The 14,684-nt window shown below is 36.0% G+C and overlaps 1 protein-coding gene across 4 annotated transcripts in view; it reads left to right on the top strand.

Annotated features, from left to right (window-relative positions):
- LOC121491104 (RAB3A interacting protein) overlaps positions 1-14,022 on the top strand; it is a 41,479-nt gene extending 27,457 nt beyond the window's left edge. For all 4 annotated transcript variants that reach the window (XM_041755559.1, XM_041755558.1, XM_041755557.1 and 1 more), the window contains 7 exons: positions 2,020-2,097; positions 2,905-3,108; positions 5,982-6,110; positions 7,338-7,450; positions 11,133-11,232; positions 11,320-11,389; positions 13,659-14,022. In XM_041755559.1, the coding sequence (XP_041611493.1) occupies positions 2,020-2,097; positions 2,905-3,108; positions 5,982-6,110; positions 7,338-7,450; positions 11,133-11,232; positions 11,320-11,389; positions 13,659-13,741 (777 nt within the window). In that variant the 3' untranslated portion in view covers positions 13,742-14,022. The remainder of the gene's footprint in view (positions 1-2,019; positions 2,098-2,904; positions 3,109-5,981; positions 6,111-7,337; positions 7,451-11,132; positions 11,233-11,319; positions 11,390-13,658) is intronic.
- Positions 14,023-14,684: the final 662 nt, after the last annotated feature.

Below are 14,684 nucleotides of genomic sequence, written 5' to 3'. Positions count from 1 at the left end.
AGCAGAGACAGGATGGCTCAGAAAGCCCCAACTGCTTACAGTCTGACCCTTTACAGAGGAGGTTTGCTGACTCCTGGTATAGAAGATACTTGTATCATTTTCACATTTAGAATGACAAAGTGATAGTAAATTTTCAAACTTTTTTGGAATCTGCTATTTGATGTCTTTTGTCAGTTTGCAAATCCTATGTGTTATCTTTTCAAGCTACTGCTTCAGCCTCATTTCTAGCTCTCCTCTCCTTTTGGGACTCTAGTTACATGTAGGTTACACCTCTTCACTGTATACCTCAGATCTCATCCTGCTAGCTTTCTTTTCTTAGTTTCCATCTTCTCCTGGGTCTTGGTCCTCTCGTTCTTCACCGTTTTGTTAGCTCTCTAATACCTTCTGATACATTTACAAAAATTTTGTCCAGCTTTTTAAATTATCCTCCATGGGAGGTTTTGTCCAGGTTGCATAGTCCACTATTAAGGAAAGCAGAGTCCATTTCCAGACATTTAAACAAATCTCTCCTTAGCCTGAGTTACTTTTGCATTTATAGTTAAAATGTCACTTATCCTAAAGGGTCAGATTAGATATGTTTATTATTTTACAAATATCTGCCAAATAGTGATCTGTTGACAGCCACTCGTTATAGAAAAATTCAGCAAATCTGAAACTTTTGTTATTTTAGAAAGAAAACCACTTACCTTATTGGCAGCTCTTAAGGACTTTGATACAAGATAACCAGCATAACTGTGCATGGAAGATTTTCACAGTTAATCTCTTCTCATTATAAAGTATTGATAGTAAAGCATCTCTTATTTAAGCTAATGTGATCTGTAAATGCACATTCATGAGCATATAAACCAAGTGCAGTTCATTACAATACTGTGGGAGCAAATGGGAGTCTGATGTGGAGAATGTTTACTCTTACACTGAACAGTTGACAGACTTAGTAAGGGTGCCATTGTCAAACATGTATTAAATGTCTTTGAAGCTGACTTCCTCCCTCCCTCCTCCTTCCCTTCTTCTCTTCCCTCTCATAAACTATAATTTGAAGTTCTAACATACGTGTTTTTCAATCCCAGGGTATTATCTCAAGCAGCCTATATATGGTTCCAGTCCATCCTTAATCTTCTTTGGGACTGTTCCGTACAGCAGAGTAGTTTTTCAAAAATACGAGTAAGATCAGTGACTTTCTTTTCAAAAGCTCATAAGGCTTCATATTGCACTTAGAGTAAAACTCAGAATTCTTACTTGGATATTTTGATTATTAGAATTCTTACTTGGATATTTTGATTATTAGAATGTAAACTGATTATTAGAATGTAAGAGACAGGGAGGGACCTTGTTTCTTTTCCCAGTATATTATCAGCACCTGGTGTAGCACCTTACAAAAAGATGTCAGGAGTAAATTTGGATCAATAAATATAAGGGAAAAAGGAATTGAATACCTAGAATCTCATACTTAGGTACTAAAAAATTAAGACCATCTTAAAGGCTAATTTCTGATTTGCCTTTGCAGATTGCTCTGCATGGAATTTGTCACTTCGTATCATTTTGTGAATGTTTTTATTAGAAGCTCCAGGGCTTCTCAGCTGTCATTCTTATAAATGCAACATTATTGATGTGTTAATATTTTTACTTGTCCCTTCTGTATGTCTTTGCTGTGATTGATAATATGAACATTTATATAGTAGCCAAGTTACAGAAACCCAACTACAGAGAAGTGGGGTTGGCACACGGAATGTCAAACATTCACAGTCTTTACACAAACATTGATCCACAATGATTGAATTTAATATGGCTACGTCAGTGATATTAGTACTAAAAATACATATTCCTAATTTATACTTGTTTACCTATCAGATGATAATTGCTATTTCAAGAACTGACAATTGACATTGAATATTTATTTTCAGGTTAAATTTTGGTAGTTTTGGTAAATTTTGCTACAGTCGTAGACACGTGTTAAAAGATTTTTTTGAAAACAAAGGCTAAATACTTTGTTTCCAAAATTTGAGATTTTAACTTTTTCAGGAAGCTCATAAGATGGTGAGAGAAGCAAATGTCAAGCAGGCAACAGCAGAAAAACAGCTAAAGGAAGCACAAGGAAAAGTAAGTTTTTGCTGCCTTAATAGAAAAAAAATAAAGAAATTCATGATTACTGTCTTAAAGATACTTAAAACATTTATTGGATATTCCTATTTATAAACTAGAGCTTATTTTAGAAGATTTGGGAACTACAGGAAACTATAAATAGAAAACCTACTACACAGGTACAATTAATAGTGAACAGTAGGCACTCATTTATATTAGAACCAAAGGAATCTTAAAAATAAATAAAATTAAATAATTTATTTATTACAAATTTATTAAATAAGGGCTCCCCGTGGGGAGTCTCCTCCCTCTGCCTGTGTCTCTGCCTCTCTGTTTCTCATGAATAAAGGAATTTAAAAAAATCTTAAAAATAAATGAATAAATAGAACCAAAGGATTTTAAGTCTTGTGAATCATATGTATTATCAAAAGGATTATATAATCACATTTTAAAGTTAATGATATTTTTATTAATTCGCTTGTGAAAAAAGCCACCAAACTAGATTATTCCTGTTATTTTAGGAATGAACCACAACTATTCATAAGCTGTTTCTATTTTGAGGATTTTGAAAATTCACATGAATCACATGTTAGGCATTTTGATAACTTAAAAAATTTCACTTAGCTCTGTGCATAGCAGCCAAATCCAAGCCATATAGAAACATTAAAAAACTTGGTTTCACTTTCTTTGTATTACTCCACAGCAAATACAAATTAAACTTTATTTCATCTTTGAAAGGAAAAGTGTTTTGATCACATTGCCAGCATTTAGCTGAATCTGTCCTAAAACAGTGAGTGTATGGAACTCTGTTGCTTTCTTTCCAAGATTGATGTCCTTCAAGCTGAAGTCGCTGCATTGAAGACACTTGTATTGTCCAGTTCTCCAACATCACCTACGCAAGAGCCTCTGCCAGGCGGAAAGACACCTTTTAAAAGGGGGCACACAAGAAATAAAAGTACAAGCAGTGCTATGAGTGGCAGTCATCAGGACCTCAGTGTGATACAGCCAATTGTAAAAGATTGCAAAGAGGTAACTCGCCAAGGACTGTCCCCTCTGACTCTCTTGATCCTTATTAATTCTCATCACTGAGGTGTCAGTTACGATTTTTGCCAGCAAAATCTGTAGTACAAAGTATGCAATATTAAGATGGGGGAGGCTTTATCTAGAGCTGGCTGCTTTCAGGGAGTCTTCAGTTCCGTTCTCTACTTGGCTGACCTTGGAGTTACCTGCTGGAAACTTGGTGAGTTTCTTACTCTTGGTATTTCATTTAGGGAGCAAACTGTCATGTGTTGTATAAAGGAGAGTGGGTGGCTTTAATGATCTGGCTAGGCAAAATTACTTGGTAGGATGCTCTAACAGAATATGAAATTTAAAAAAGTGTGAAAATAAGGCGATTCTCTTGAATAGCACATTGCTTTTACTTAAATCCTGGGAGAGGTAGAGTTTTATATCAGTGTAAAAGAGCGTTAATTCAGATAATTAAGCAACAAAAAAATAGAACTAATGGTAGCCTTATCATTAGAAAAGACATGTTGTGAAGGTAACAGATGTAGAAATATTTTGAGCTGTTTTGAGTAAAAATTGTATAATTATATATATATATTTTTGGTTTTCTCATTGCATACAATGAGAAAACATTTCCAAGGAGATTGGAAGCAGGGAGTAGCCCTTCCCTCCTTTTTTCTTTTTCTTATAAGCTATATTTTACATTGTTGTATTCAGGTTCATCATGAATCTTTAAGAAGCTGTATCTGCTCATTTGGTTAAATTTTGGCACGGAAGCCAGGATTTTATTAGATTGAATAACCAAAATCGTTACTTAACTTTAATTGAATGCATTTTGGTTGCTTATTAATAAAAAAAGATGCTGGTGAGGGAGAAGTTCAGTATGTGGCCAAATCTGAATTTGATGGAATCTAAAATTCATGTTGGTTAACTATTTCAGAAACTTTTTAATTAGTCCTAACTTTAATTTCCTTGAAATTAATTAGCATTTTTATTAACTTGCACTTGGTACAACTTGTATTTTGCTGCAGCTTCTTGGTGTGTGTGATTATATACCTTGTTTTCTGCTGTTTACACTAACAAAATTTAAATGTTTTCTCATGGAACATTTTAAAGTTTTGTTTTTAACTTAATGATGTCTCATGAAATATGAATAGGCAGCAAACAACTTCAAAATAGTAACGTTTTGCTTTCCAGGTATATCCTGTATTCTAATGTTTTGTGAAAACTTATCAAAAAGCTTTATTAGACAAAGGAAACACGTAAAGTTGACCTGTGTAAACCTTAGGAAAAGATAAAACATGAGATGAGCACTGGATGTTATACTATATACTGGCAAATTGAACTTAAAATTTAAAAAAAATAATAAACCATTGGAAAGAAAGTGAAACGTCCATATTTCTGTAGAAAATGTGATAGGCAGGCAGAAGCGACATCTGCATTGTAGCTTCTGAAAGCACTTAAAGTGCACGTCTGTGCATCTATACACACACCTGCGTTATGCAAGTCTTTGCCATCAAGTCATTTAGATACGAATTTGAACTTTTACCGATTTCTTGGTCTGTAACCTTGGGCAAGTTAGTTTACCTTGCTAAGCCGTAGCTTTCTTTTATATATATATATATATACACACACACACACACACACACACACACACACTCTTAAAAAATGAAGATCATAATGTCTGTCTTACACAGCTGTGAGGATTAAGCATTTGGGAAGTTCTTACTTCCCATGGTTCCTGACACAGGGTCAGCTCTTAATAGCTTAAATTACTGCCTTTGAAGTAGAATCTTACCTGCTTTGGGGTTTATGTCCATTAAAGGGTAAACTTTACAAAGAAAAGTAATTTGAAAATGTAAGTATTATTTATCCTTTTGCCTTTAGCTCTGATTCAAAGAATTTATGGATTAGGATAAAAAAAAAACTCATACTGAAATTTCCATGATATACCTTAAAAGAAAGTCTATGAGAAAGCTTGGATACACTTAGTCTTTTATTATTTTCATGTAAACCATCTGCATATCCATTTAAGCCGTCCTGAAGGTCATGGGTGTAGTTAGTGTGTCGTTTATGTGTCCAGTTCTCTTGGATGATAGTGGCTTAGAGCTGCAGGAGGATGAGGGGCATTACCTTGAAAGGGCAGCCAGGGGCAGGTGTGGCTCTGTTTGTGACAGGTAGTATTGAGCTGAGTAGAGGGCATTTGGAGGGAAGACTACTTTGGGAAAATTTGTTAAAGGGCAGGAGGGGAAAGGAGGGACCGCCCGGAAGAGTGACTAGGAAGATGAGTGTCAGCCTGATAATTGTCGATAATTCAGACAGTAGTCACCGGATGTTGCTATGCCAAAAATAGATCTTAGTAAATGTTATGTTTTTAAGATAGCTTAGGGGGGTTATATATGTGCTGCTTACACAGTAAACATTTTCAAAGTTCTTTTGAAAATGCCCTCAGGTAATAGAACAATTAGTATCATTTCGACCCCAGCTAGGTTTCACAATTTAGTCTCCATTTCTTCACTTTATTTAATGAACTTGGCTCCAACTTAACCTTTTGATTATTTTCAGAAAAGACTTCTCATCACTTGTTTTATATTCAGAGCAGTGAGCACAATGTATCTTAAGAGGAGCGCCACCATTTTGCGGGGGGTGGTGGTGGTGGGGAATCCAGGTAGCATCGTTGAATACACCAGGGTAGATCCGTTGAAAAGAGCTAGTCAGTCATTTGGGACTTTGGATTTTTTTAAAAAGGAAGTTGGTATCAAGAATAGTTCAGTTCATTATTTTAAATGAAGACGACTTCTTTATCAGTAATGTTTAAATTAGGTTTTGGTTTTATAAGATGATTTTGTGTTTGTGCCTTTAAAAAGATTATTCTGTGTTTTCTTTTGGTTTGTCAGGCTGACTTATCTCTGTATAATGAATTCAGATCTTGGAAGGATGATCCCACAATGGATAGATCGTGTCCTTTCTTAGACAAAATTTATCAGGAAGATATCTTTCCATGTTTAACATTCTCAAAAAGTGAGGTAATTTTTTTTAAAATTTTAATAGGAATGCGTTAGAGTTGTTGCTGTACCCTTTGCTAAATCATGTTATATATTTTCTCTTACATAAATAAGTTATTATAACATGTCATGTTTTATCATTTTCTCCATTCCATACTAAGATCATCATTATTTCTTGGCATTCAGTTACTGAACATCTTTGTTTACTTGAGCAGAGGCTCATTCACAGTGAAGTATGTGTTGCACCAGAGTGTAGTAAATGTGCATCAGGGGTAGGGCTGCTTTCTTAATTCTCGGTCCAAGGTTCACTATAAGGAAAGTTCTATACACTACGAAGAACTAAATAAAAAATCATTTAGTTTCTTCATCTTTAAAATGGAAAATACCTGCCTTGCTTGTGTCACAGGGCTGTTAAGAGAATGAAATGAAGTAAATTAAGTACATAAACTTTTAAAAAATACAAGGTACTATATAGACGTAAGGTCATAAATTTAATTTGTTCATACCTGTGGAAGGTTTGTCTATAAATATCTTGTCAATCTCTGTTTAAGAAATGTAATCCTAAGAGTCTTATACGAAGTCTTTAGAGGATTTAACTTTAACATTATTTGTAAGGAGAAGTTAAAACAGACAGTAAAACACTTGACATGTAGACAGGTCATTCATTGTGCCTCTGTGTCTGTTTTGGGGGAGGCCATTCGTATTAGTAATCTTGCCACTCTGAAGAAATGTGCTGGTTTCATCTCCTGTTGGTCAGTTGCTACCATCGCATCTGTACATTTAATATTTGATAATCCAGCCGGTTCTTTTGTAGATCACTCTTGTACTCTTGAATACAAGTTCAGAAAATACACAGCTGTAGTTGTATATATTGCTGTGTCATGAATGACCAGTGTTCAAAAATACATATGAATTTAGCAAAATAAAGCATTAGTGTATTTATTTTGACGTGGCATTAATAGTGGATGTTAATTGTGGCTAAGAGGCGGACCGATTGGAATTAATGCCCTCAGCCCTCTTGTAGATAATGAGAAAAGTTACTTAGCTACAACTGAATTGCCCTTCATAACAATATTTGGATTATAAAAGAATTCCAACCAAGATTACAGTTTTTCCTTGACATCATAAGACCAAACTAGTGGGGCCTGGGGAAAGAATAATTTTTTTAAAAAAACCCAGTTTACTGTAGAATACAATTTTAACATTTTTATGCCAGAATAGCATCTGATACTTTTTGTTTTTTTAAAGTTGGCTTCAGCTGTTCTGGAGGCTGTGGAAAACAATACTCTAAGCATTGAACCAGTGGGATTACAACCTATTCGATTTGTGAAAGCTTCTGCAGTCGAATGTGGAGGACCAAAGTATGTTTTCAGAACCATGTCTTGTGGAAGACGCGGAGTTTTAAAAATCTTATATGTTGTAAATATTTAGTTTTTCTAGTTTTAAATGTGATTAAATTTCTTGTTTTCTGTTGAGTTTATGCACCCTAAAGAGATATCCTCAGACAGTGCGAGATGTAGCATTTCAAACATTTCAAATATATTAGATCAGGTATTAGACACATTTTTTTTTAGACCACATGTTGTGACTCATTAGTTAATCATAAAATCAGTTTAGTGGGTCATAAGCAGAACTTTTGTTTGTTATACATAGAGATTTTGGTGTAAAATACTTCGTCCTGAGGGTTGCCATTAAAGGTAGTTTGGGAAGAGAGTGAATTAGACCAGCATGAAAACGGTGCCAGAAAGACTTCTATATGATCCTCCGCTTTCGTAGTGTCCTAGAAAGGACTCTCCCTTTGGTAGCTAACCAGTTCGATCTTTCATACATGACAGACACTCGGCGATTATAAACCTTCCAAGATGAGACCCCCACATTTCATGGCAGAGCAGGTTCTTTGCTCTCCAGTCCTAGAAGGAAGAAAGACCAAAACCAGCAGTCCCTGGGACCTTTGGCAGAGCTGTTGGCGATGTGACTTGGAAAGATTTGGAGGACGCTGCTTAGTTGGCAGTTAAGAACTAGGTCTGCGTAGGGGACTGGAAAGTCTGAGAAAGCACCCAGAAAGCAGGAATTGACTCGGGTCTGGGTCACCGTGAAGGCAGAAGGGAAGAGGGCTGGTTGAGGAGATAACAGGTCTGTGTTAAAGCCTGATGTAGGAGTCGTGTGATTCTTCGTGTTTCCTGTTGTGCACACGCATCCTCGGCCGGATCACATGCTGTTTGCGTTCAGGTGGTCCTGAACCTGGTCACGGGTTTGTTCTGCGAGCCAAACACCCCTGCGCTCCCCCTGGGCCATGACTGTAGCACAGCGGCCTCTGAACCTTGGTGAGGGGATTGACATTTCTAAATTCTTCTCCTTCTACAAGCTCCCAAGTATTTTTATCCTGATCATCAACAATAGCAGTTTTTGTGCTTTTAAGGTCTGTGTATACCTTATTTTAAATATAGCATATAGCAGTTGTTAATAGAATTTTACATTTCTGCTTACATTCTATATAACAGATACATGTGCCAATGACAAATGAGGGTACCAGTTTAAGTGGATTTATATAGTATTTTAGTAAAATAATTACATAGATTACGTTTAGGGAACAGTTTTCATAGTATAGGGATACTTTGCTTGTAGGAATGGGGTGAGATGCCAAGGTGGTTGGAGTGCATGTTGTGTGGAGAAACTTAAGGAACATATTCTCTTCTGTGAAGTGTGAAGTATGGCCCTGGCCAAGACTCCCAGGGGCTGGGTGTTGAAGATAATCACAAAGTAAATGACACATGCTGTGGGAACTTTGTGGAAGCCAGGACCAGTCTCATGAGTGGAGGTTAGGGCCCATTCTCTGAAGGAGGGAGATTTGATCTGGGTTTTTGAGCAAGAGTAGAATTTGGATAAAGAAGACTACGTAATCAAAAAAAAAAAAAAAAAAGAAGAAGAAGAAGAAGAAGACTACGTAAGACTGAAGGCCTAAAAACAAGCACCCGTGTGTTCCGAAGATGGTGAGTGTATGGAGAGAAGGATGTGACAAATCTGAAGAGAATTTTGGAGAGGAAGAGATTCAGGTGGGGATGATAAAAGGAAAGGAGTTAAAGGCCCACTGGGAGAGTGGTGTGACATTTCCAAAATTAGTGGGAAGGGCTCTGCTTCAGGGAAGAAGACGACAGCTCTAGATACAGACATGTTGGCATCCCCAAGTGAGGATGGCAGGTAAGGGTTTGATGTCTTGGGACTAGGGGTACCTGGGTGGCTCAGTCAGTTAAGTGACTACCTTCAGCTCAACTCATGATCCAGAGTCCTGGGATCCAGTCCCACATCGGGCTCCCTGCTCAGCAGGGAGTCTGCTTCTCCCTCTCCCTCTGCCTGCAGCTCCCCCTGCTTGTACTCTCTCACTTGCTCTCTCTCAAATAAATAAATAATCTTTTAGAAAAAAAAAAAATGAAATCTGGGGACTAGAGTTGTTAAAGGGTCCTGAGGAAGTGTAGCACATTAACAATGCCGGACTTGGAAGTCAGAAGGCTTTGACGTTGAACCTTAGCTCAAATAAAAATACATTGACTGTTGACGAACAATTCAAAGATGGCTTTAGAAATGAAGAAACACTTTCATTATTTCAGAAGTTGATACTTTAAAACCACTTTAGCAAAGTCCTTTAAAAATTAGACAAAATACTAGACAAATAAGTATATTTGTGTTTCCAGAAGAATAGTGTATACATGGATTTTTATCAGTTCAGTGCTACTTTTCCTTCTTGTGTAAATTATACTTTTGGAAATTCCAAGGACTTCATCACTTGTGCCTTAAATTTCTCGATCTTTTATCCTTCCTAAGCTAGTTATTAGTGTTTTAAAAATATAGTTACAGATCATTAAAGGAATTTTCTAAGAAAGGAACAATGAGGCAAACTGTCTTTGGAAAGATGAGAATTCTTTTGTGGTTGGAATGGCCACCTCCAAAATACCCTATTTTATATATATATATATATATTTTTTTTTTTTTTTTAAGATCTTATTTATTTAGAGAATGAGAGAGTGTGTGAGCAGGGTGAGGAGCAGAGGGGAGGGCAGAGGAGGAGGAGAGAATCTCACAACCCTGAGATCATGACCTGAGCTGAAACCAAGAGTTAGACGATTAACTGAGCCATCCAGGCACCCCAGAATTACCCTATTTTAAATACACATTCTCCATATGTTTATTATCGAGGCACATCTGTATCATATTTGTTGTAAGTATAGCTGAAATTTAATGTTCATGTAACATTTTTCTTTATTATATAATTTATAATGTTATAATGTTATTAACGTAATCAAAAAAAAAAAAAAAAAAAAAAGAAGAAGAAGAAGAAGAAGACTACGTAAGACTGAAGGCCTAAAAACAAGCACCCGTGTGTTCCGAAGATGGTGAGTGTATGGAGAGAAGGATGTGACAAATCTGAAGAGAATTTTGGAGAGGAAGAGATTCAGGTTATAATGTTATTTAAAATGCTGTTAATCACTTTATTTTAGTTACAGCTGTACTCATTTTGCCTCGATAGGGAGTAGTAGTTTTTTCAGCCATGGTTTTAGCTTAGGAGGGTAATCACTAGGCTGCTTCAGAGTCTGCCCTGAAAGACAGTCCAGCATCATTGTACTGAGCAGTAGAGTGACAAGTGGCTCATCACTTGACCAACAGTCATTGAATGTCTGGTGTGTGCCAGGCACGTGCTTGGTGCCTCGCATTTAAAGATGAATAAGATACAGTCTCTGCCTTCAAGAGACCTACAGCCTCATTCTAACCAGAAAGCCCTCATAACCAAATCTGAGAGTCTGTAGTATGCAAATAGAAAGGATGGTATGTCTGAATGTAGTGCACCCCTTCTATAATTATTGAGAGTCCGTATTTTTGCAAGGTGCTTTATTCCTTTGTATTTGTCAGTCCTGTGTGCATGTAGAATAGTGCCAGGTACCTGCTAGGTTTCAAATACTTGTTGTCTTAGTGAGGATGAAACTTCTACAGAAGGGTGGGAGCAAAACGCTTCCAATTTTAAAAAACTAAAATTTTGTCATTGTTTTGCAGAAAATGTGCTCTAACTGGCCAGAGTAAGCCCTGTAAACACAGAATTAAATTAGGGGACTCAAGCAACTATTATTACATTTCTCCTTTTTGCAGATACAGGGTAAGTAACTTAACCATGAATTTTAATACAGCTCACTTTGATATGAAACATTTGACTATTTATGACTTTTTTCCCCTTTTGGCCTAGATCACCTCTGTATGTAACTTTTTTACATACATTCGATATATTCAGCAGGGGCTCGTGAAACAGCAGGACGGTGAGTTTTCTTAATTGGTTATAAAATATTTACATAAACCTTCAGAAAGTGTAGAACATAGTAATGCTTAAATAAACTTTATTATTGGTATATTCATATTGAATCTCTCATAGTTGTATGAGAGTTTGGGAACTAGTGTCTTTTAAAATGTATTTAACCCTTAAAACTGCCTCATTTTACTCTTGAGTTTTAAGCAGGATCAGTTATAAGTCTTAAGGGGGGGGTGTATTGATAAACCAGACAGTAAAAATGAGGGGAGTAAAAGGCTTATTGAACTTACTCTTAAGACATAAAAATGAGTAAGCTCTAGACATGGTCAGATTTATTTTAATTGGTGGAAACCATGAGGATCTAACAATAATTTTTTTCTGTATTTTCTACTTTCACGTGTGAATTAATAAAGCAGTCATGAGGATAGTTCTGAATGGAATAAAGATTACTATATTCTGAATCAGCCGAAACATATAGATGATATATCCAGGAGAGCCAACCTCATGCAAGTGTTTTAATATTTTTAATACAGTCTTTCATGATTACTGATGATTCTGTAGTCAAATGTCTTAAATGCCAGGCATGAAAATGAAAAAGGCCCACCAGCTCCAAAGCAGTGTTTCTTGAGTATATGTGATTGTTTTAAAACAAATAGCAGATCCCAAGCTAGGGATAAAGTCTACACTCATTTTGTATTTGAAGTTGTAGGAAATTTCCTATTCATATCTTTTTAGGGACTGAAAGTATTTTTGTATTTAAAACCTAGAAGAGGCCTACTGTCTTTTAGTCATGTAAACCAGTGAATCTCAATTCTGTGGAAAAGTTAATAATGCTGATAAAAATTTAGGTTAGCATTTCAAAGCCTTGGTATGTTGGGAAGAGTCCTATTTATTTAGAATCCCATATAACTGGATTTTACTGCCTAAAAGAATGAGGGTGAAACCTCTCATTAATATTGAGTTTCAGAAGGCTGAGTAGCATAAAGTAGTCTTTAAAGGGTACAGGACTTTTTACAACTTCAATAAAATTGAAATATTTTTGAATACCTGTTGGTGGTCATAGGATTTAAGCCACAGAACAGATGATTTATGTTAAGTTTAATTGTCAAGTGTGTTTTTTTCCTCCTTGTTAAAGAAGTTTTTGTAGGGAAGATGCTTTCAGCTTCCTTTCATAATTTCCTTTATGAAAAGGAGAAATTGTCATGAGTGGTAGTAGGGTGATGGCGATAGAAGTGGCCTCTTCTCTGATTTCTGTCACTCTACCTCTTCACAGTACTTGGTACACATCATATAACATGTGGGTTTGTAGCAAATTAATACTGTAATTTAAAAATCTGTGTTACCTGTGCCTTGTGCCAGAGGGATTTAGGGCAGCTAAATCTAAAGCAGGGTTTCTCAGGCCTGGTTCTATTAACATTTTGAGTTGGATAAGTCTTGTTGTGGTGCGTAGGGACTATCTTGTGCATTGTAGGATGTTTAACACCATTGCTGAGCTTTACTCAGATGCCAGTAATGAAAAATGTATCCAGACATTTTTTCAGATGTACCCTTGAGGACAAAATCTCCACTGGTTGAAAACCACTGATCTAAATCAGTCTCTAATGTGATGACATGTCAGAGGAAGACTTTTTGTCTGAAATATAAAGCCAGCTTTTTTTGACTCAGCAGAGAGGGCTTGTCTGAAGTAGAGATAATTGACAATTACAGATCGACCTCTACATTTATTTCTATTTTTAATTTGAGCCATATGCAAAATCTTTCTCTGTTATTCCCACAAAGAATGTTACTGAGTTCTCTGGACTCTTATTTTCCTGTTCCACTCTGTATTGGTGTTAACAAACAGTGGAATGGCCAAGATGTAGCAAACTAGAGCAAGAAGATCCCTAAGTTAGAATAATTCAGGATTGAGTGTAATTGCTTATGAAGGCAACAAGATTGCCATTATTTACTCAGGGCACTGAAGTGTCTACCTTCTGTTGGGCTAAAGTGGTCATTGACGTATCTAGCAAATAGTTGCGGCAAAACTGGTGAATATTGCTCATTTATTGATAACTCTGAGATTGTCACAGATACATGAAAAATGTAGTGATTTCACTACTGGGTATTTACCCAAAGTAAATAAATTTGTGTGACTTAGCAGTAAAATGGTGAGGCATTAGATAGGTCATTAGGAAATGCCCAGATGGCATTTCAGCTAATGTTAAGTTTTCAGTGAAATGGCTAAAAAATAATTAAGATGGCATCTTGTGATTTATGTGTTTCCTTTTCTATTTGTATAGTTGATCAGATGTTTTGGGAAGTTATGCAGTTGAGAAAAGAGATGTCATTGGCAAAGCTGGGATATTTCAAAGAGGAACTCTGATGCTCTGCCTGGGACCATGCATGAACCTCCCTGAATACCTGGAAAATGGCTGAATATTTTTATGGTTACTTGATATTTATTTCCAAGGAGTGGGCCCAAGACTGTTTTCCTCTTTTGCAGATTACACTAAGAAGTACTGTGATTTCTTTTAAATTGACCTATGCTGTGTTTGCTTTCTCTTAGTTGAACACACTATAAAGAATTACAGGTGTACCAGTGATTGTAATTTATAGTTGCAAAAAAAAAAAAAAAAAGCTAAATAAAGAAATAAGTCAACATTAGATTGAATATGTTTTTGCTTTCTCCTCTAGTTCTGTTGTGGCATGTAGATAACGTAAGCTGAATGTATTGAATTAAAGTTTTCAAAGTGTACAGCAGCCTGTGAGAGGCAAGGAAGAAGGCTGAGTGGGCATCAGCTCTGGCCCCCCACAAGAATGGGTCTATTTTTGTCTGTTTTGTAGATTGGGCTTTAAAGAAGGATTTTATTTAAAGAAGGCAAAAAGAAATCAGGAAGCACTTAATCTCTCCATCTAGAGAATGCTGTTAGTATTTCTGAAGAAGAACCTTTCAGCTTTCAGTTATTTTCTACCTACATGCGCATATTTCTGAAACAAAAAGTAGACTTTGTTCTTTAAGTATTTTTTCTACATGTCTTTAATCACTACATGGTTTTGACTATATAGTATGTTAAAATTGTTTGGAAATTAGCTGTAAGTTTTTTTTCATATCATAATGCTGTGATGAATATCCTCATGCATCTTTATACATTATTGGGTTATTTTCTTCATGTAAGTGCCTAGAAGTAAAATTGTTGGGTCAAGGTATATGTGTATTTTAAAATATTTGATCTGCTTTGCCAGATTGACCTCTACAGAAGTCGAACAAATGTATTTTTACAGTAGCATTGTGTAAGAGACCTAATTTTCTGAGGATGGCATTGTTT

Source organism: Vulpes lagopus, chromosome 5 (assembly GCF_018345385.1).
Source record: "Vulpes lagopus strain Blue_001 chromosome 5, ASM1834538v1, whole genome shotgun sequence".
Classification (NCBI taxonomy): Eukaryota; Metazoa; Chordata; class Mammalia; order Carnivora; family Canidae; genus Vulpes; species Vulpes lagopus.
The sequence above is the reverse complement of the archived record's forward strand: the minus strand, read 5'-3'. Positions and strand labels throughout refer to the sequence as shown.